At 43.3% G+C, this 22,025-nt stretch overlaps 1 protein-coding gene across 2 annotated transcripts in view; it reads left to right on the forward strand.

Moving 5' to 3' along the window:
- Positions 1-1,842: 1,842 nt before the first annotated feature.
- LOC144506144 (superoxide dismutase [Cu-Zn]-like) overlaps positions 1,843-22,025 on the forward strand; it is a 41,593-nt gene continuing 21,410 nt past the window's right edge. Inside the window, exons 1-3 of one of the 2 annotated variants that reach the window (XM_078231984.1) lie at positions 1,843-1,941; positions 2,082-2,370; positions 18,692-18,761. In XM_078231984.1, the coding sequence (XP_078088110.1) occupies positions 2,187-2,370; positions 18,692-18,761 (254 nt within the window). In that variant the 5' untranslated portion in view covers positions 1,843-1,941; positions 2,082-2,186. Of the gene's footprint in view, positions 1,942-2,081; positions 2,371-8,106; positions 8,204-18,691; positions 18,762-22,025 lie in introns of those variants that run through there. The other variant, XM_078231982.1, reaches the window with a different exon arrangement.

Raw genomic sequence — 22,025 nt, forward strand, 5'->3', positions numbered from 1 at the left:
GCAGTTGAGGGGCCAGCAGCAAGCCTTTCTCTGGAATCAGGACTCCAGGGGTGACAGTCCTGTCTACTGAGAGCTGCCAGCTCTTTTACTCAGAAGCGTCATCAGAAAGAATTGCAGCCAGGATCGCAAGGCGACCCAGGCCACAGGTAAGTAATGGCAGGAGTGGTTTCTCAGGGTGGGGATCACAAGGTAACTGGATTTACAGGGGATCAGCAGTTAGGATGGGGGTGATGGCTGTCAGTGGGCCCCCCACTTCTTGATATCAGTTCCCTCATTCAGGCACTAAGTGCCTTTGAAGGAGGGATATCAAACCCCCCCGCCCTGCCCCAGAATTAATAAGTGTGGAGGTGACAGGGTGCTTATTCACCACCTTCCTGCCCGATTAAATGCTCTCCTTGCCTCCCAGTAATGCCATTAGAGAGGACACAAGATTCCAGCCTTTGTATCCATAACAATCCTTTAATCCCATGGGTTTTAATTTTACTGACAAATCTTTTTTTTTTTAAATCAAATGCCTACTCTAGTCCAATGATGCCACTTGCTTCATATATGCCAAGAAATCAACTCACTGCTGTATATGTAAAGAGTGTGATCCAGGTCTGGCAAAGATGATGCTTTTATAAAGACAGAGTGATAATGAAGGGTGGCAGGAGTTTGATCCAAGTCTAGAGCTGGCATAGCACAAGGTAGGGAAGTTAGGTGTTAGATGTTCAGTGGAAATAGTGTCAACCAGACAAGCTAAATATCAGGAAGGGCAAGAGGAGATGGTGTAAAACTAGAGAACTGTAGGTGCTATTATCTTAATATCATAACTTGCCTTTTTTAATGGATTCTGACTACTTGCTATTCGTTACTAAATGAGTACTTTTATCTGTCTTTACAAGGAAGATGCTGCACAACTCATAGTTAAAGAGGAGGTAGTTGAGAAACTAGATAGGCTAAAAATTGATTTGAAAAGTTGATATTAGAAAGGCTGGGTAAGATGCTCTTTTGGAGAGTTGTCACAGACTTACTTGATGAGCTGAATGGCCTCCTTCTGCACAGTAGGGGGTTCTGTGGTTCTAACAGCAGAGGGACCCTGGGGCTATGACACAAGTCACTGACAGTCGTGAGGCAGGTTGAGAAAGCAGTTAATAAAGCATAAATGATCCTGGACTGGCGTATTGTTTCCAGTTCTAGACGCCACAGGTTAGAAGAGATATGAAAGCCTTAAAGAGGATACAGGAAAGATTCACGAGAATAATTCCAGTGATGAGGAACTTCAGTTACACAGATGGATTGGAGAAGCTGGAACTGTTATCCTTGGAGAAAATGTTTAAAATCATGAGATGTCTGGACAAAGAAGTTAGAGAGGAACTGTTCCTTTAGTTACGATGGCAAAAGGATAAAGTTGTGATATTGGGTTCATGTCCCACTATTTGTAACCCCCACAGAGTTTCACTGGCTGTCTTGTCTGGAGACAATACACATCTTTTTAGCCTGTCTTGATGCTCTCTCCACTCATGCTGTTTTGTTTCTTAAAGACTTGATTAGTTGTAAGTATTCGCATTCCAACCATTATTCATGTAAATTGAGTTTGTGTCTTTATATGCTCTGTTTGTGAACAGAATTCCCACTCACCTGAAGAAGGGGCTTGCAGCTCCGAAAGCTTGTGTGGCTTTTGCTACCAAATAAACCTGTTGGACTTTAACCTGGTGTTGTTAAACTTCTTACTGTGTTTACCCCAGTCCAACGCCGGCATCTCCACAAAAGGATAAAGAGCCAGAGGAGATTCTATTTAAGGTGATTGGCAAAACAAATGCAACAGCAGCAGGAGGAAAAGCATTTACGCAGCATGTGGTTAGGATCTGGAATTCACCGCCCGAGTGGTGGATGGAGATTCAACTGTGGCTTTCAAAAGAGAACAGAAGAGGAATATTTTGCAGAGCTATGTGGAAGAAGGCGAGAGAGTGGGACCAGGAGAATTGGTCTTACAGACAGCCGAGACGATGCGTCCTGTTCCTCCACGGTTTTTACAGAAGTTTTTTTCTTATTTAAATGTTTTAATTTTCTTACCCTCGACTTGTGCTCCTTTTCAGCAGTTGTCCACGCCGAGCTATCTTGGTTCAACCACACACGGTTCCGGTTAGTTGCCCACAGGGCGCTATATTTGAACAATTGTAACCGAAGTGGGAACTTGCCCCTCAATGGGCAGTATCAAAGCGCACATGCGTGCTCGGGGGAGCGCTGCAATGCGGCTGCGCAGTCAGTCCAACGCCAACCTGACCGTTACACGCGGAGTGAAGTCGACACGTTATGGAGGTTACGAGCGCCATTTGCGTCCTGAAGGGTCCCGGCTCAGTCAGCGGAACAATTCGTTTGAAATCAGGCGTGAGTGATATTTATTTTAAACCTGATCCAATTATTTGGTTTTCGAGACCAGGTGACGGTTGGGTGGAGCAGGCACGTGCTCCACTTTTGAATGAAGCGCCAGTTGATGGCGCTACAGACGTCCATTTCTCATTAATCAATCCACGTGTACGGCTTTTCATACAAATACTGACCTTCCCCTTTCTTCTGGGTCCCGCTCCCTGTTTGCGTAAATGGTGACCACCACCAAACAGCGCGAGCTGCTACCCCGAGCTGCGCACTTACTGAGCGTGGTGGCATCAAACCTACCGGCGGCCTGGGCCGGAATGGGGCGCTTTCGATTTGATTTATTATTGTCACAAGTATTAGTGGCATTCCAACCATTATCTTGCAATTGTGTCTCTACCTATATATGCTGTGATGTGGAGATGCTGGATTGGACTGGGGTGGGCACAGTAAGAAGTCTCACAACACCGCGTTAAAGTCCAACAGGTTTATTTGGAATCATATTTGGTATATATGCTGTGTTTGTGAAACCCACCTCTCCACTCACCTGATGAAGGAGCAACGCTCCGAGAGCTTGTGATTCCAAACAAGCCTGTTGGACCTTAACCTGGCATTGTGAGACTTCTTACCGTGCCCACCCCAGTCCACCGCTGGCATCTCCACAACATGTATTAGTATACATTAAAAGTATTGTTTCTTGTACGCTATACAGACAAAACATAGAGAAGGAAAGAAGAGAGTGCAGAATGTAGTGTTACAGCTAGGGTGTAGAGAAAGATCAACTTAATGTGAGGTAGGTCCATTGAAAAGTCTGCTGGCAGCAGGGAAGAAGCTGTTCTTGAGTCGGTTGGTACGTGTCTTTGTATCTTTTTCTTGAAGGAAGAAGGTGGAAGAGAGAATGTCCAGGGTGCATGGAGTCCTTAATTATGCTGGCTGCATTTCCAAGGCAGCGGGAAGTGTAGACAGAGTCAATGGATGGGAGGCTGGTTTGCGTGATGGATTGGACTACATTCATGACCCTTTGAAGTTTCTTGCAATCTTGGACAGAGCAGGAGCTATACCAAGTTGTGATACAACCAGAAAGAATGCTTTCTATGGTGCATCTGTTGAAGTTGGTGAGAATCATAGCTGACATGCCAAATTTCCTTAATCTTTGAGAAAGTAGATGTGTTTGTGGGCTTTCTTAACTATAGTGTCAGCATTGGGGTCCAGGACAGTTTGCTGGTGATTTGGACACCTGAAAACTTGAAGCTCTCGACCATTTCTACTTTGTCCCCATTGATGTAGATGGGCATGTCCTCCACTACGTTTCCTGAAGCCGATGACAATCTACTTTGTTTTGTTGACACTGAGGGAGAGATTATTGTCATCGCACCAGTTCACCAGATTCTCTGTCTCTTTCCTGTACTGTGTCTCGTCATTGTTTGAGATCCAACCCACAATGGTGGTGTCACCAGCAAACTTGAAAATTGAGTTGGAGGGGAATTTGGCCACACCGTCATAGGTGTATAAAAGTAAGGGCTGAGGATACAGCCTTGTGGACCACGGGGTTGAGGATGATTGTGGACGCGGTGTTGCCTATCCTTACTGATTGCTGTCTGTGGGTTAGGAAGTTCAGGATCCAGTCGCAGAGGGAGGAGCAGAGCACCAGGCCTCGGAGTTTGGAGATGGGTTTCAAATGAATAATGGTGCTGAAGACTGACATAAATATCTTTGTTATTTAGGTGTTCCAGGGTTGAGTGCAGGGCCAGAGAGATGGTGTCTGCTGTTGACCTGTTGTGCCGGTAGGCAAACTGTAGTGGATCCAGTCAATCTGGGAGGCTGGAATTGATTTGTGCCATGACTAAACTTTCAAAATATTTCATAATGATGGATGTCAGAGCCACTGGACGATAGTCATTAAGCTGCTTGGCTTTTCTTTGGTACCTGGATGATGGTTGTCTTCTTGAAGCAGATAGGGACCTCAGATTGTTGTAAAGAGTGGTTGAAGATGTCTGCGAATACCCCCGCCAGCTGGTCCACGCAGGATCTGAGTGCTCATCCAGGTACCCCATCTGGGCCAGTCATTTTCCGTGGGTTGACCTTCAAAAAGGCTGCTCTGATGTCTGCAATGGTGACCTCGGATACAGGTTATTCCGAGGCTTCCGGGGTAGGGGGGTGTGTGCTCTTGCTGACCTCTTGCTCAAAATGAACATAGAATGCATTAAGCTCATCAGGGATTGGTGCGTTGGTACTGGCGATTTTACATGCCTTCTTCTTGCAGACCCTGCCATAGTTGGAGGAGGTCTGTGCGGCTTGCCTGGGACTCTAGCTTGGTCCGGTACTGTCTTTTTCCACAGGGAGAGAAAAGTGGGGTGGTGGGGTGAGTGCCAAGGAAAAATTGTAAAGAAGTGCCTGGTATCGGGGAGTTTGGCAGCTGTGTGTATATTTTTATTCTGTCGTGGACTGTGGGCGTTGCTGGCTAGACCAGCATTTATTGCCTCATAAGATAAAAGCAAAATACTGCAGATGACGGAATCTGAAACAAAAACAGAAAATGCTGGAAAATCTCAACAGGTCTGCTAGCATCTGTGGAGAGAGAATAGAGCCAATGATTCAAGTCCGGATGACCCTTCGTCAGCTTTTTGTTTCGGATTCCACCTTTCTCTAATTGTCTTTCAACTGAGTGACTTGATAGACTATTTCAGAGGGCATTTAAGAGTCAGCCATAATGATTTTGTGTCTGGCATGTGTGGATGTAGGTGTGCTTCGATAGGGTCTGGTGCATGTGTGTGCATGTCTCCCTGTTTGGAGTGTGTATGCATAAGTTTGGCATGTGCATGCACATGGTTCCATTTGGAGTGTTTGAATTGGTTTTTTCACATGTATTGGGATACAGTGAAAAGTATTGTTTCTTGCGAATTATACAGACAAAACATACTGTCAATAGAATACATAGGCGAGAAGTAAAGGAGAGGGTGCAGAATTTAATGTTATAGTTACTGATAGGGTGAAGAGAAAGATCAGATTAATATGTGTTAGGACCATTCAAAAGTCAGCAGGGAAGAAGCTGCTCTTTAGTCGTTTGCTACGTGTCCTCAGACTTTTGTATCTTTTTCCCAGTGAAAGAAAGTATTTCTGGGGTGCATGGGGTCCTTGCTTTTCGTTGGCTGCTTTCATGAGGCAGCAGGAAGTGTAGATGGAGTCAGTGGATGGGAGGCTGGTTTGCGTGATGGACTGGACTGCATTCACAACTCTTTGCTGTCTCTTCTGGTCTTAGAAATCATAGAAATCATAGAACCCCTACAGTGCAGAAGGAGGCCATTCGGCCCATCGAGTCTGCACCGACCACAATCCCACCCAGGCCCTACCCCCACATATTTACCCGCTAATCCCTCGAACCTATGCATCTCAGGGGCAATTTAAACCTGGCCAATCAACCTAACCCGCACATCTTTGGACTGTGGGAGGAAACCGGAGCACCCGGAGGAAACCCACGCAAACACGAGGAGAATGTGCAAACTCCACACAGACAGTGACCCAAGCCGGGAATCGAACTCGGGACCCTGGAGCTGTGAAGCAGCAGTGCTAACCACTGTGCTACCGTGCCGCCTTGGTCAAAGAGGGAGCCATACCAAGCTGTTGTGCATCTGGAAAGGATGCTTTCTGTGGTGCATCTGTAAAAATTGGTGAGAGTTATAGTGGACATGCCGAAATTTGATTTGATTTATTATTGTCACATGTATTAACATACTGTGAAAAATATTATTTCTGGCGCGCTATATAGACAAAACATACTGTTCATAGAGAAGGAAACGAGAGAGTGCAGAATGTAGTGTTACAGTCATAGCTAGGGTATAGAGAAAGATCAACTTAATGCAAGGTAAATCCATTCAAAAGTCTGACAACAGCAGGGAAGAAGCTGTTCTTGAGTCGTTTGGTACGTGACCTCAGACTTTTGTATCTTTTTCCTGACGAAAGAAGGTGGAAGAGAGAATGTCCGGGGTGCATGGGGTCCTTAATCATGCTGGCTGCTTTGCCGAGGCAGCGGGAAGTGTAGACAGAGTCAATGGATGGGAGGCTGGATTGCGTGATGGATTGGGCTACATTCACGACCGTTTGTAGTTCCTTGCGGCCTTGGGCAGAGCAGGACTATACCAAGCTGTGATACAACCATAAAGAATGCTTTCTATGGTGCATCTGTAAAAGTTGGTGAGAGTCGTAGCTGACATGCCAAATTTCCTTAGTCTTCTGAAAAAGTAGAGGCGTTTGTGGGCTTTCTTAACTACAGTGTCAGCATGGGGGGGGGCCAGGACAGGTGGTTGGTGATCTGGACACCTAAAAACATGAAGCTCTCGACCCTTTCTACTTCGTCCCCGAATTTTCTTAGCCTTCTGAGAAAGTAGAGGCATTGGTGGGCTTTCTTAACTATAGAGTGTGGAGGGACCAGGACTGATTGCTGGTGATCTGAACACCTAGAAACTTAAAGCTCTTGACCATCTCCACTTCATCACCTTTGATGTAGACAGTGGCATGGCCTTCTCTACATCCCCTGAAGTCAATGACTACCTCCTTCATTTTGCTGACATTGAGGGAGAGATTGTTGTCATCGCACCATTTCGCCAGATTCTCTATCTCCCTCCTGTATTCCATCTTGACATTGTTTGAGATCCGACCCATGACAGTGGTGTCATCAGCAAACTTGAAAATGGAATTGGAGTGGAATTTGGCCACGCAGTCATAAGTGTATGAGGAGTACAGTAAAGTGTTGAGAACATAGACTTGTGGGGCACCAGTGCTGAGGATAATTGTGAAGAATATGTTGTTGCCTATCCTTACTGATTGCGGTCTTAGGGTTAGGTAGTCTAAGATCCAGTCGCAGAGGGAAGAGCCCAGACCTGGGCCACTGAGTTTGGAAATGAGTTCTGTTGGGATAATAGTGTATACGGCTGAGCTGTAGTCAATAAAAAAAAGTGTGTCCTTGTTGTTCAGGTGTTCCGGTTTGGAGTGTGCCATGTGTGTGTGGCTCCTGTTTGGAGCGTGTCCTGTGTATGTGTGGCTCCTGTTTGGAGCGGGTTGTGTGTCCTGTTTGGAGCGGGTTGTGTGTGTGGCTCCTGTTTGCAGTGTGTGTGTGCGTGGCTCCTGTTTGGAGCGTGTCGTGTGTGTGCGTGGCTCCTGTTTGGAGCGTGTCGTGTGTGCGTGGCTCCTGTTTGGAGCGTGTCGTGTGTGTGCGTGGCTCCTGTTTGGAGCGTGTCGTGTGTGTGCGTGGCTCCTGTTTGGAGCGTGTCGTGTGTGTGCGTGGCTCCTGTTTGGAGCGTGTCGTGTGTGTGCGTGGCTCCTGTTTGGAGCGTGTCATGTGTGTGCGTGGCTCCTGTTTGGAGCATGTCGTGTGTGTGCGTGGCTCCTGTTTGGAGCGTGTCGTGTGTGTGCGTGGCTCCTGTTTGGAGCGTGTCGTGTGTGTGCGTGGCTCCTGTTTGGAGCGTGTTGTGTGCGTGTCTGTGTGACTACTGTAGCATTGATGATGAGGATGAAACCACTGAGTAATTTGTTTTGGGTGTGCATCCTTCGTTGGAACTAGTGTTCAGATGAGAAAAGTACATCTCAAATATCACAATCTGCCTCACTTTCCTGTAAACACTGCTGTGCAAACACTGACTCACTTGCTGTGTGTTTTCAATTTTTATTTCAGTGTTCAGGCATTTGTCTTTTTTAATATTTGTTAATCCTGGAGCTGGAAGAAGTAAGCCTAACAATTATGTATTTATCTTGTAGGAAGGTGGACATTCGACTTCCTTAACAGGAGAAATTTTCGGATTGACTCCTGGAAAACATGGGTTTCATGTGCACACATTTGGCGACATTTCTAAGGGTATGGATAGTTACTTGTCATGTTGATATTTGAAGGAACATGGAAAAAAATATTGGGCCAGAAATTGCAGGGAAAGTATTTGCAATATATTCAACTCTGGAGGGTAAAAATGTCATTCGATCCTCTGCAGATTACTGGCTGAATTGTACCATTCCTCATTCGCCTCACCAAGTTGTTAAAAAGTTTGTTTTCCTGTGAGGCTCCTCAGTGACATTAATGGTGATCGTGAAATTGCTGCATTTACATGATATATTTTTCCTACGGCAGCCTTTTATGATTGATAATATTCTAAGTTTATTGAACGGACATGATACTCAATATTTGGCACAAGCGATGGCTAAAGCTATGGAGTCTCATTTTCTTTATCTGTCTCGGCAGTCTTTTTGTGCCAGCCTTACCATCTACTTTCCTGTTTTGTATTGTAAGGATCAGGAAGGAAAGCTTTATAATTCTCAGAAGATGGTTTTACAATCAAATGTAAATGAAATAGATTTATGTCAGAAAGTAACATTCAGACACAATGGGTGGGATTTTCTGATCATGCTCGTCCTGAAACTGGAAAATCCCACCCGAGATCATGGTCTGGTGAAATCTGGTATTCGCAACAAGACTCAAAGAGCATCAACCCACTGGAAGTAAAATTTACCCCGATGTGCATGGCTTTCTTGAATCACTGCAGTCCATGTGATGTAGATACACACACACTGCTGTTTGGAAGGGAGTTCCAGGATTTTAACCCAGCAGCAGTGAAGGAATGGCAATATAGTTTTAAATCAGGATAGTGTGCCACTTGGAGGGAAACTTGCAAGTAGTGGTATTCCCAGATATTTAATGCCCTCGTCCTTATAGGTGACAGAGGTAACTTTAAAAGTTGCTGACAAAAGGGGCTTGGTGAATTATTGGGCTTGGAAAACACTGCTGACATTGTGTACTGTTGATGGCGAGAGTGAATGTTTAATATGTTGGCTGGGGTGACAATCAAGTAAGATGCTTGGTCCTGGAGGGTGTTGAGATTCTTGAATTTTGTTGGACCGCACTCATCTGGGAAAGAGAGGAATATTTAATCACACTCCTAACTTGTATTACTTGCATAGAATTACCAGTCTCTGCCCTACTCTTATGACTAGCACAGTTTAGTTTCTAATCAATAGTAACCACCCCTCTTCCTTGGATGTTAATGGTGGGTGAGTCAGCAATTGAAGAGCTGTTGAAAATCTAAGGGAGATGGTTAGATTCTGTCATGTTGGAGATGGCCATTACTTGGCACCTGTGTGATGTGAATGTTACTTCCTAATTATCAGCCCAAGCTTCAATGATGTCCAGGGTTTGCTGGATACGGACTACTTAAAATCTGGAGTTGCGAATGTTACTAATATTGTGCCATCATCAGTGAACATCCCCATTTCTGATCTCAAGTTGGATAAAGTTTAAGTTTATTTATTAGTCATAAGTAGGCTTGCATTAACACTGCAATGCAGTTACTGTGAAAATCCCCTAGCGCCTGTTCGGGTATACTGAGGGTGAATTTAGCAAAGCCAGTGCACCTAACCAGCACATCTTTTGGACTGTGGGAGGAAACTGGAGTACCCGGAGGAAATCCACGCAGACACGGGGAGAATGTGCAGACTCCGCATAGACAGTGACCCAAGCTAGGAATCAAACCCGGGTCCCTGGCACTGTGAGGCAGCAGTGCTAACCACATCATTGATAAAGCAATTGTAGATGTTTGGTCCTAGTGTGCTACCACGAGAACTCCTGCAAATGTCCTTGCGCAGAGATGATTAACCAACAACCATAATCATCTTCCTTTATCTGAGGAATAACTCAAACTATTGAAGTTTTTTTCACCCAAATTCCCACTGACTTCAGCTTTATTAAGGCTTCTTGGTGCCACACTCAGTCAGATGCTACCTTAATGTCAAAGACAGTCACTTGCACTTCTTGAATTCAACTTTTTGATCCATGTTTGGCCTGGAACCGAGTGTTCTTGGCAGTACCCAAACTGAGCATTAATGAGCAGGTTATTACTAGGTAAATGTCACTTGATAGTGAGGATGTTGATGACACCTTCCATCACTTTGCTGAGGAGGGAGGACTGATGAGTTGGCAATTTGCTGCATTTACTTTGTCCTGCCTTTTGTGAACAGGATATATCTATGCAATTTTCCATAATGTTGGGTAGATGCCAGAGTTGAAACTACTGGAACAGCTTGGCTAAGGGCATGGCTAGTTCTGGAGCACTAGTCTTCCGTACTATAGCCAGGATATTATTATGATCCCATATCCTTTGCTGTGTCCATTACCTTCATCTGTGTGTTCTTATCAAGCAATGTGATATGAATAGGCTGAGTAAATTACACTCTGAATGAAGTGATCTAATTGAGATTTCCAAGATTCTGAAAGGACATTGCATGGTAGACCCTGAGAGATTGTTTCCTTTGGTTGGGCAATCTGGAAAATGGGGCACAATTTCTGGATAAGATGGCAATCATTTAGAACTGAGATGAGGAAAGATTTCTGCACTCAAAGGATTGTGAATCTTTGGAATTCTGGATAGCAGAGGTTTGTGGATGCTCTGTTGTTGAATATATTCATAGACAGATTTTTGGTTTGTCAGGGAATCAAAAGCTATCGGGAGCAGGCAGGAAAGTGCAATTGAGACAAAAGATTAGCCAAGATCATATTGAAAAATGGAAGAGGCTTGAAGGTATATGGTCTATTGCTCCTCTTATTTATGTTTTGAGCTCCGCCATCATCGAGGATGTGGATAATTGTGGAGCCTCCTCCACTACCATTCATCACTGGACATGGCAGGATGAGAAATAAAAAATATTAAATACTAGAAATAAAAACAGGAATATGTTGCTTTATTCCCTGTGGCTATCCTGCAGAAACATAAATATAATTTTAACAATATATAATACAACTTTGATCTGATCTATTGGTTATGGGGTCATAGAGCTCTGTAGAGAGCATTACACTTCCACTATTTAGCAAGCATGTCGTGCTATGTTGTAACTTCTTCAGTTCAGCACCTCATTTCTAGGTTTGCTTGGTCCTCCTATAGTCTAACCTTGGTTCACCTAGGTACCCAAATTATTAGTAATTGTTGAGTGAGGGATGTCATGACCATGTTTGTGGTTTAATACAGTGCTGCTGCTGATAGCCCACAGCGCCTTATTGTTGAGTTCTGAGTGTGTGTTGAATCTAGTCCATTTTAATACATTGGTAGTACCACACAACATTACCGCGTGTGGAAGAAAATGCTACTTCGTCTCCACAAGCAATGCAGTGGTCACTCCTACAAATACGGAGGCATCTGTGACGTGCTGATTGATAAGAGGATGTGATCATAGGAATTCTCCTCTTGGTTCTCTCATTATCTGCACAGTTCCAGTTTTATTCCTTATATGGTTTTGTGTCAAATTTTGTCCTATAACTCTTCTCTGAAGCCCCTTGAATCATTTTATGTTAAAGGCTCTATATAAATACAAGCTGACATTGTCTCCAATCTCCTCAAACCCTCTGAGATCAATGGGTTCCTCCCATTTTAGCCTCTTGCATGTTCTCAATTTTAATCGTTCTACCATTATTGGCTGCACCTTCAGGTTTTTGAGTCATAGACTCTGGAGTTCCCTTCCCAAGTATCCTTAAACCTACTTCCGCCAAGCTCTTGGTCACTTATTCAAATATCTTGTTATATGGCCCAGTGTCAAATTTTGTTGATCCTGTGAGGCATCTTGGGATGTTTTACCATGTTAAAATGCTATATATGGTAGGTATATACCAAAGGGCAAGCGTTATAGCTGGGAGAAAAGAAATTATGATGCAATTAGGCGAGATTTAGCTGGCATAGGTTGGGGAAGGAAACTGCAGGGGATGGGCACAATTGTAATGTGGAACTTGTTCAAGGAACAGCTACTACGCGTCCTTGATAAATATGTACCTGTCAGGCAGGGAGGAAGCAGACGTGTGAGGGAACCGTGGTTTACTAAGGAGGTTGAATCTCTTGTGAAGAGGAAGAAGGAGACTTATGTTAAGATGAGACGTGAAGGCTCAGCTAGGGCGCTTGAGAGTTACAAGTTAGCCAGGAAGGACCTAAAGAAAGAGTTAAGAAGAGCCAGGAGGGGACATGAGAAGTCTTTGGCGGGTAGGATCAAGGAAAACCTTAAAGCTTTCTATAGGTATGTCAGGAGTAAAAGAATGACTAGGGTAAGATTAGGGCCAGTCAAGGACAGGAGTGGGAAGTTGTGCGTGGAGTCTGAAGAGATAGGAGAGGCACTAAATGAATATTTTTCGTCGGTATTCACACTGGAGAGGGACAGTGTTGTTGAGGGGAGGACTGAGATGCAGGCTGTTGGGCTGGATGGTATTGATGTTCATAAGGAGGAGGTGTTAGCAATTCTGGAAAGGGTAAAAATAGATAAGTCCCCTGGGCCGGATGGGATTTATCCTAGGATTCTCTGGGAGGCTAGAGAGGAGATTGCAGAGCTTTTGGCTTTGATCTTTGTGTCGTCATTGTCTACAGGAACAGTGCCAGAAGACTAGAGGATAGCAAATGTTGTCCCCTTTTTCAAGAAGGGGAGTAGGAACAACCCTGGTAATTATAGACTGGTGAGCCTTACTTCTGTTGTGGACAAAGTATTGGAAAGGATTACAAGAGATAGGATTTACAATCACCTAGAAAGGAATAATTTGATTAGGGATAGTCAGCACGGTTTTGTGAAGGGTAGGTCGTGCCTCACAAGCCTTATTTGAGTTCTTTGAGAAGGTGACCAAAGAGGTGGATGAGGGTAAAGCGGTTGATGTGGTGTATATGGATTTCAGCAAAGCGTTTGATAATGTTCCCCATGGTAAGCTTTTGCAGAAAATACGGACACATGGGATTGAGGGTGATTTAGTGGCTTGGATCAGGAATTGGCTAGCTGTAAGAAAACAAAGGGTGGTGGTTGATGGGAAATATTCATCCTGGAGTTCAGTTACTAGTGGTGTACCGCAAGGATCTGTTTTGGGGTCACTGCTGTTTGTCATTTTTATTAATGACCTGGATGAGGGCGTGGAAGGATGGAATAGTAAATTTGCGGATGACACAGTTCGGTGGAGTTGTAGACAGTGCAGAGGGAAGTGGCAGGTTACAGAGGGAGATAGATAAGCTGCAGAGCTGGGCTGAGAGGTGGCAAATGGAGTTTAATGCGGAAAAGTGTGAGGTGATTGACTTTGGAAGGAGTAACAGGAATACAGAGTACTGGGCTAATGGTAAGATACTTGGTAGTGTGGATGAACAGAGGGACCTGGGTGTCCATGTGCATAGATCCCTGAAAGTTGGCACCCAGGTTGATAGGGTTGTTAAGAAGGCGTACGGTGTGTTAGCTTTTATTGGTAGAGGGATTGAGTTTCGGAGCCAGGAGATCATGCTGCAACTGTACAAAACTCTGGTGCGGCCGCATTTGGAGTATTGCGTACAGTTCTGGTCGCCGTATTATAGGAAAGATATGGAAGTGTTGGAAAGGGTGCAGAGGAGATTTACCAGGATGTTGCCTGGTATGGTGGGAAAATCGTATGAGGAAAGGCTGAGGGGCTTGAGGTTGTTTTCGTTAGAGAGAAGGTTAAGAGGTGACTTAATAGAGGAATACAAGATGATCAGAGGATTAGATAGGGTGGATAGTGAGAGCCTTTTTCCTCGGATGGTGTTGGCTAGCACGAGGGAGCATAGCTTTAAATTGAGAGGTGAGAGATATAGGACAGATGTTAGAGGTAGGTTCTTTACTCGGAGAGTAGTAAGGGCATGGAATGCCCTGCCTGCAGCAGGAGTGGACTCGTCAACATTAAGAGCATTCAAATGGTTATTGGATAAACATATGGATGATATTGGAATAGTGTAGATTAGAGGGGCTTTAGATTGGTACCACTGGTCGGCGCAACATCGAGGGCCGAAAGGCCTGTACTGCGCTGTAATGTTCTATGTTCTATATAAATGCAAGTTGTTCTACAAAATATATGAGAAACAAAATGTGCTGTGTAAGTAACACTAGTTTCTTCCACCGTACTGCAGCATGAATGATGTAGAGGAGTTGAATGAAAATAATTCCCCCATCACATCACATTTGTTCATAGCAGCTAAAATATCTCGAGGATACAAATCCAGATTTAGGTTTTAACTCTGCCCTTTTTCCTCATTTTGAGCAACCCAATTTTTGGGGGGCAAATGTTTAGTTTTTGGATTGTCGATTTTTTTGTTATAACTTAGTTGTGCTTTGGGATTACCAATCTCACTCTGCTTCAGTTTATTGTGCTTTTTCATCAATATATACACAGCTGGAATCTTGCCCTTCAAATCTTCCAGCTCAGCTCTGATATAAACATTTTCCTGTAGAACTGAGTCATTTACCTTCAGCTTGTGCATTTCATTGCACTGATGTGGTTTGCAACTATCTTGTGGCTTACTTGAATATTGTCTCCCTCACTCTGCGGTCTTCTGTCTCGCTCATTCTTTTGTTTCCCTCTCTGGATTAATTTTCTGCCTTTTCCCTGGGATCTTTTATTGTCCTTTCTCTTTTGGCATGTTCAGGGTTATTAGTCCAAGCTTTAGACTTGCTTCAACTGAACTGAGTGGCTATTGCGTCCCATCTATGATCTAGAACTTGAGATCTACCTTTCTTGCCATTGCATTGAGCTGTCAGACTAATTTCTCCTCTGGTTGTGAGTATCGTACCATGATATAGTTTTAATCTTACTTTCGAGGACTTAATTTTCAGACCTCATGTTGAGCCACTTACCACAGATCTGTGAAAGCCATTATGTTGCACGACGCATCTGTGTCTATCTGACACCTTATTTGCTTGATAGTCTCCTTCTGCAGTCATCACCAGAACAATCATAAACCATTTGTCTCCTATAGACTTAAGTGAACCAACTTGTTATATCATGTATAATTCTTCTTCAAACTCACCTGCTGATATTTCTCCCATGGCCATCTGTATAGGTTTGTTTTGCTTTTTTCTAGCCAAACACTAGTGTGCAAAATGATTCTGCTCCTTGCTGTTACAATACTGCTGCCCTCAGCAGTATTTGCATCCTGACCTTTGTGATTTGCTCCACTCTTTTGGCTTGGACTGTCACTCAACATAATGTATCTCCTGGTATGCGCTCGTTGGAGTTTCACAACGTGTGCATTTCAACACATGTCTATCACTTTCTTTAGCATCAGTTTCTCATCTTTCAGTAGACTTGCTCTCACCATGCCCAAGACCAATCTATCTTTAATCTGATCATCTTTCAGCTGCCTGAATTCACATGATTCTGTCAGCTGCATTATTGCAGTCATGTATTGTTCACTGGTCTTATTTTCACCCTGAACTCTAGTGTTGAATGCATATTGTTCATATGTAACATTCACTCAGGGTTCAAAATTTGTGATCAAGGCATTCTCAATCCCGACTGTCTGTTTTCTCTGCTCATCAGTTAGATTTAGTGTGGTATACACTTGGCAGCAGTCCCACCCCAGCAGTGTTAAACATGTAGCTACTCTTTACCTTTTAAAGCTTGATAATTCAGTCTGTTGCAATCTCATAGTTTTGCCATTATAAATGTAAAGTTGCCAGTCTTGCCACATATCACCATTCATTTGACGTTTTTACTCGCTCACTAAATTACTTGCAACATTTTTTTGAATTCCTTTTGTCCTTTCTGCTCTTACTTCGGTCCTTTTATAGTAGCTGTCTGTGCATTGTAACTTTTTGGTGTGCCTTTCTTAGCTGTGTTTTCTCTCTGCAACATTTCATTAGTCTTTTTGATTTTTTTTTACCTGTTCATGGCATTTTAATGATCTACCACTACCACACTCCTACTCTCGGATCCACTACCACACTCCTACCCAAGACCCACTATTGCACTCCGATTCTCAGACCACTACCACCATCCTACCCTCTAATCTATACCACACTCTTATTCTCAGATCTAGTGAGTGGACTTCATGAATGGCCCTCCTTCATCTCAGTGGGCTGCAAGATTGAAATCAGGCTTGTTCACGAACCATGATCCAATGGATAAGATTAAAAGCATTTAACATGTCAAATGTTTCATAACGAGTTATAGAAAATACTTAATCATTTGTATATGAATAGAACTATCATCAACTTCAAATGGTAAAAACAAAATAAATTTTTACATTTTGGACACAAAGGGAGTACATGGCTCTCACAGTCAATGATATGTATCATTTCAGTCACGTTGATAGGAAAAGACTATGCAGACGGAAGTCAACAGAATGTTGCAACCCTGCGTGTGGGCAGCGGACAACAAAATGTCTTGTGGGCCACACTCTTTATGTGATTCTTACTTTCCTGCACGCTCAGTCTCTCACCCTGGGACTCTCCAGTTGTCAATGAACCAGTTTGGTTTTTACAAAAGTCCAGTAGTTTCATGATTGTCATTACAGATACTTATAATTTATTCCTAATTTGATTGTATTTTTTTAATTGCAATTCACAAAGTATCTCAGTAGGAATTGAAATTCTATCTGCATATTATTGGCTCAGGTCTTTTAATTTCAAGTCCATTAACATTATCATAATCGTTAATTGTAATTACAAAAAAAAATTCTGTAAAATGAAATGGGATTTTTGAAGTGGAAGAAAAACACTGGAGAATGGCAATCTTGCATATTACAAAAGATTTAAAAAATATTTTTCACCTGGCGTAACAGCATAGGAGTATTTGCCATGTAATAAAACATTATAAGTTATTGGCTTAACAAACCACTTTTTGTTAACCTATAGCAGCACCATGGGAGATCTGCCTGCCTGTGTGTGTTATACAGTTAAACATCTGTTTATCCAACTTTAAAGATTAGTGATATATGGACAGCACAGTGGTTGGCACTGCTGCCTCACAGTGCCAGGGACCAGAATTCAATTCCAGCCTTGGATGCCTGTGTGACGTTTATTCTCCCTGTGTCTGCTTGGGTTTCCTCCAGGTGCTCTGGTTTCCTCCCACAGATGTGGAGATGCCGGCGTTGGACTGGGGTAAACACAGTAAGAAGTTTAACAACACCAGGTTAAAGTCCAACAGGTTTATTTGGTAGCAAAAGCCACACAAGCTTTCGGAGCTCCAAGCCCCTTCTTCAGGTGAGTGGGAATTCTGTTCACAAACAGGGCATATAAAGACACAGACTCAATTTACATGAATAATGGTTGGAATGCGAATACTTACAGCTAATCAAGTCTTTAAGATACAAACAACGTGAGTGGAGAGAGCATCAAGACAAGCTAAAAAGATGTGTATTGTCTCCAGACAAGACAGCCAGTGAAACTCTGCAGGTCCAGGCAGGCTGTGGGGGTTACAAATAGTGTGACATGAACCCAAGATCCCGGTTGAGGCCGTCCTCGTGTGCGGAACTTGGCTATCAGTTTCTGCTCAGCGACTCTGCGCCGTCGTGTGTCGTGAAGGGTGCCTTGGAGAACGCTTACCCGAATATCAGAGGCTGAATGCCCGTGACCGCTGAAGTGCTCCCCAACAGGAAGAGAACAGTCTTGCCTGGTGATTGTCGAGCGGTGTTCATTCATCCATTGTCGCAGCGTCTGCATAGTTTCCTCCCACAGTCCAGGGATGTGCAGGTTAGGTGAGTGACCATGCTAGATTACCTCTTAGTGGCCAAAGATGTACAGGTTGGGTAGATTAACTGTGGTAAATGCATGAGGTTATGGGATGGGGCGGGAAGTAAAATGCTCCTTCGGAGAGTTGGTGCAGATTCGATGAGCCAAATGGCCGCCTCCTGCGCTGTAGGGATTCTATCTTAAAATGAATAATCTTGGAATTCGGACTTAGGTTCTGAGAATGTTGAATACACCATTTCTGAATGTCATAAATGCAAAATCAATTGGAACATTCAAAAGCAAGATAACAGTTTAATTTCCTGTTAGTGTTTAAGGTATATGATGAAAAAGCATGGAATTAGGATTCAAAAGGTAGAGCTTATTGAGTCAGATGACCTTCTATTCCTATGTACTTCTGAATTGAAGCTGGAAAGAACATTCTAATTTGCCAAGTTGCTTGAGTAAACAACAATTAAACTGTGAATCACCAGAGGGTCCATTCACTTCCCATTTAGACTTCATTGGCACAAAGGAACACTGTTTCTCAATTGCCAGCAGACTTGTGCATTGCATGGTACAGCTATTCATATTATAACCTGCTTGTGATTAGATTTACTAAATGCAATACTGTAGAAAATCTGTTTATGTATCAGAGTTCATGCATTAAAAAAACAATTATAATCCAACATAAATTTGTGCCCTTTGGCCTAATAAAATTCAAAATGTATCCATCAGGATCTGAAAGTCTAATTCTTGTACCTTTATGAGACCACACCAAAAAAAGCAAAGACTGCTGATGTTCACAGAATTCTAATTTGTTGCAAATATTTATTATCCAATAAGTAAAGTGAACTAGTTTTCCAAAGATATAAAACCAGTTAAATATTTATTTTAGGTTGTGGCAGTGCTGGACCTCATTACAACCCCTGTAATGAAACTCATGGAGCACCACAAGACAAAAAGAGGTGAGTTTCACCTAAAGAATAATGTTTCAAATGCTGAAAAAAATAGACAAATTTACTTTGTATTAGTCTAATTAATTAATTTGACTAAGTTCGCCTGTTTTTTTAATCTTAAAATGTAATTCAGGAAATTATCTACAAATAACGTAAGAAATAGAAGCAGGGTAGATCATATGGCCCTTTGAGCCTCTTCTGCCGTTCAGTGTGATCCTGGATGTGAATTAGTCATAACTTGATTATTTGTAAGACTTAATTGAGAGAATTTTCAGGCTTCAGATAAACAACCTTGCATTGATTGTTTCTGTTAAATCTGGATTTGTTTCATTCAATGGTCTTAATTTATTGGTAGCTTAAAATGTTAATTCAGGTGTTCAGAGTACTTTAAATCGTATTGCATTCCACTACCAGTTTAAAAGAGCAAATGATTACACTTCGTAAAATAAATGTGGCTGTTGAATAATTTGTTGGAAGTTTATAAGTGCAGCCCCAAAAATAAACCTCGTTGTTCGCCTATATTTTAATACCTGCAGACCAAAGGCAGTATTTCAAAAAGTACAGAATATTACTAGGTGCTATAATTGTGTTGTCTGAGCAGGGGTAATTAAAATGAGATGCTGGCATACAGAAAGAGGGCCAGCAAAAATATTGTTCTCAGGTGAATGGCGTAAATGAAGTTTTCCCTCAGCAACAATGAATTATTATGGTCATTTAAGTTCAACAAGCAGGTAATTGCTGCTGCCTCATTTTGAGAGTTCCTCAATGATTTCTTTTGATTTGATTTAAGTTATTGTCACATGTATTAGCGTACAATGAAAAGTATTGTTTCTTGCGCGCTATACAGACGAAGCATACTGTTCATAGAGAAGGAAACGAGAGAGTGCAGAATGTAGTGTTACAGTCATAGCTAGGGTGTAGAGAAAGATCAACTTAATACAAGGTAGGTCCGTTCAAAAGTCTGACGGCAGCAGGGAAGAAACTGTTCTTGAGTAGGTTGGTATGTGACCTCAGACTTTTGTATCTTTTTCCTGACTGAAGAAGGTGGAAGAGAGAATGTTCGGGGTCCTTAATTATACTGGCTGCTTTGCCGAGGCAGCGGGAAGTGTAGACAGAGTTAGTGGATGGGAGGCTGGTTTGCGTGATGGATTGGGCTACATTCACAACCGTTTGTAGTTCCTTGCGGTCTTGGGCAGAGCAGGAGCTATACCAATCTGTGATACTGCCATAAAGAATGCTTTCTATGGTGCATCTGTAAAAGTTGGTGAGAGTCGTAGCTGACATGCCAAATTTCCTTAGTCTTCTGAGAAAGTAGAGGCATTGGTGGGCTTTCTTAACTACACTGTCAGCATGGGGGGACCAGGCCAGGTTGTTGGCAATCTGGACACCTAAAAACATGAAGCGCTCGACTCTTTCTACTTCGTCCGCATTGATGTAGACAGGGGCATGATCACCTCTATGCTTCCTGAAGTCGATGACAATCTCCTTCACTTTATTGACATTGAGGGAGAGATTATTGTTGCCACACCAGTTCACCAGATTCTCTATCTCATTCCTGTACTCTGTCTCGTCATTGTTTGAGATCTGACCCACTTCAGTGGTGTCGTCATCAAACTTGAAAGTCAAGTTGGAGGGGAATTTGGCCACACAGTCATAGGTGTATAAGGAGTATAGTAGGGGGCTGAGAACACAGCCTTTGGGGCACCAGTGTTGAGAATCATCATGGAGGAAGTGTTGTTGCCTATCCTTACTGATTGTGGTCTGTGAGTTAAGAAGTTCAGGATCCAGTCACAGAGGGAGGAGCCGAGGCCCAGGTCACACAGTTTGGAGATGAGTTTCGTGGGAATAATGGTGTTGAAGGCTGAGCTGTAGTCAATAAATAGGAGTCTGACATAGGTGTCTTTGTTATCTAAGTGTTCCAGGGTTGAGTGCAGGGCCAGGGAGATGATATCTGCTGTGGACCTGTTGCGGCGGTAGGCAAACTGTAGTGGATCCAGGTAGTCCGTGAGGCTGGAATTGATTCGTGCCATGACTAGCCTTTCGAAGCACTTCATAATGATGGATGTCAGAGCCACTGAACGACAGTCATTAAGGCACGCTGCTTGGCTTTTCTTAGGTACCGGGATGATGGTCGTCTTCTTAAAGCAGATAAGGACTTCAGATTGTTGTAAAGAGAGGTTGAAGATGATTGTGAATACCCCTGCCAGCTAATCTGCTCAGCATCTGAGTGCTTGTCCGGCTACCCCATCCGGGCCAGTCATTTTCCATGGGTTGACCTTCGAGGAAGCTGCTCTGACATCTGCAGTGATGACCCCATGGCTTCCCTGGTGAAGAGCATGCTCTCGTTGACCTTTTGTTCAAAACAGGCATAGAATGCATTGAGCTCATTAGGGAGGGGTGCGTTGGAGTGGCGATTTTACATGCCTTCATCTTGTAGCATGTTATGTCTTGCAGACCTTGCCATAGTTGGCGGGGTCTGTGTGGCTAGCTTGGTCTGGTACTGTCTTTTGGCATCTTTGATGGATCTCCTTAGTTTGTATCTGGCTTTCTTGCATCGGTCAGGGTCGCCTGACTTGAACGCCTCAGACCTGGACTTCAGCAAGCAGTGGATATCCCTGTTCATGCATGGTTTCCGGTTGGGGAACACGTGGATTTGCTTCTTTGGCACACAGTCTTCTACTCACTAATGAAGGCAGTTAGTGTAGTGGCATACTCGTTCAGGCTGGTCGCAGAGTTTTTAAATATTGACCTGTCCACTGACTCCAAGCAGTCCCATAGGAGATCATCCGATTCGTCAGACCAATATTGCACGACTTCCTTTAATGGATTCTCCCGCTTCAGTTTTTGCTTGTAAGATGGGAGCAGGAGCACAGCTTTGTGGGTCTGATTTGTCAAAATGTGGGTTAGCGATAGAGCGGTAGGCATGTTTGATATTTGTGTAGCAGGATGTTTGAGCCTCTGGTGGAACAAGAGAATTACTCCCAATTGTGCTGGCTCCAGGCTTTAAACTAACAGTATTTTTGATACAGGGCTTTTCCAGGCTTCAGGAGGAAATTAGTGGTCAAGATTGGATTCACTCTTGCCTAAAAGTTGAAAATATTCTTTGCTTTTCAGAAATATGTAAACTTTTGTTAGTTGAAGAATGTAAATTGCGTCATAGTAATATTCCATTCAGGTTAATGAATCCAAGGTGGGATTTATCCTCCTTGTAAGCAGTGGTTGTTATCCCATATGCCTGTGCTTTTGTTACAGGTAATCTCTGAATGTTAGGTA

The sequence above is a fragment of the Mustelus asterias genome, chromosome 17 (assembly GCF_964213995.1).
Source record: "Mustelus asterias chromosome 17, sMusAst1.hap1.1, whole genome shotgun sequence".
Taxonomy (NCBI): domain Eukaryota; kingdom Metazoa; phylum Chordata; class Chondrichthyes; order Carcharhiniformes; family Triakidae; genus Mustelus; species Mustelus asterias.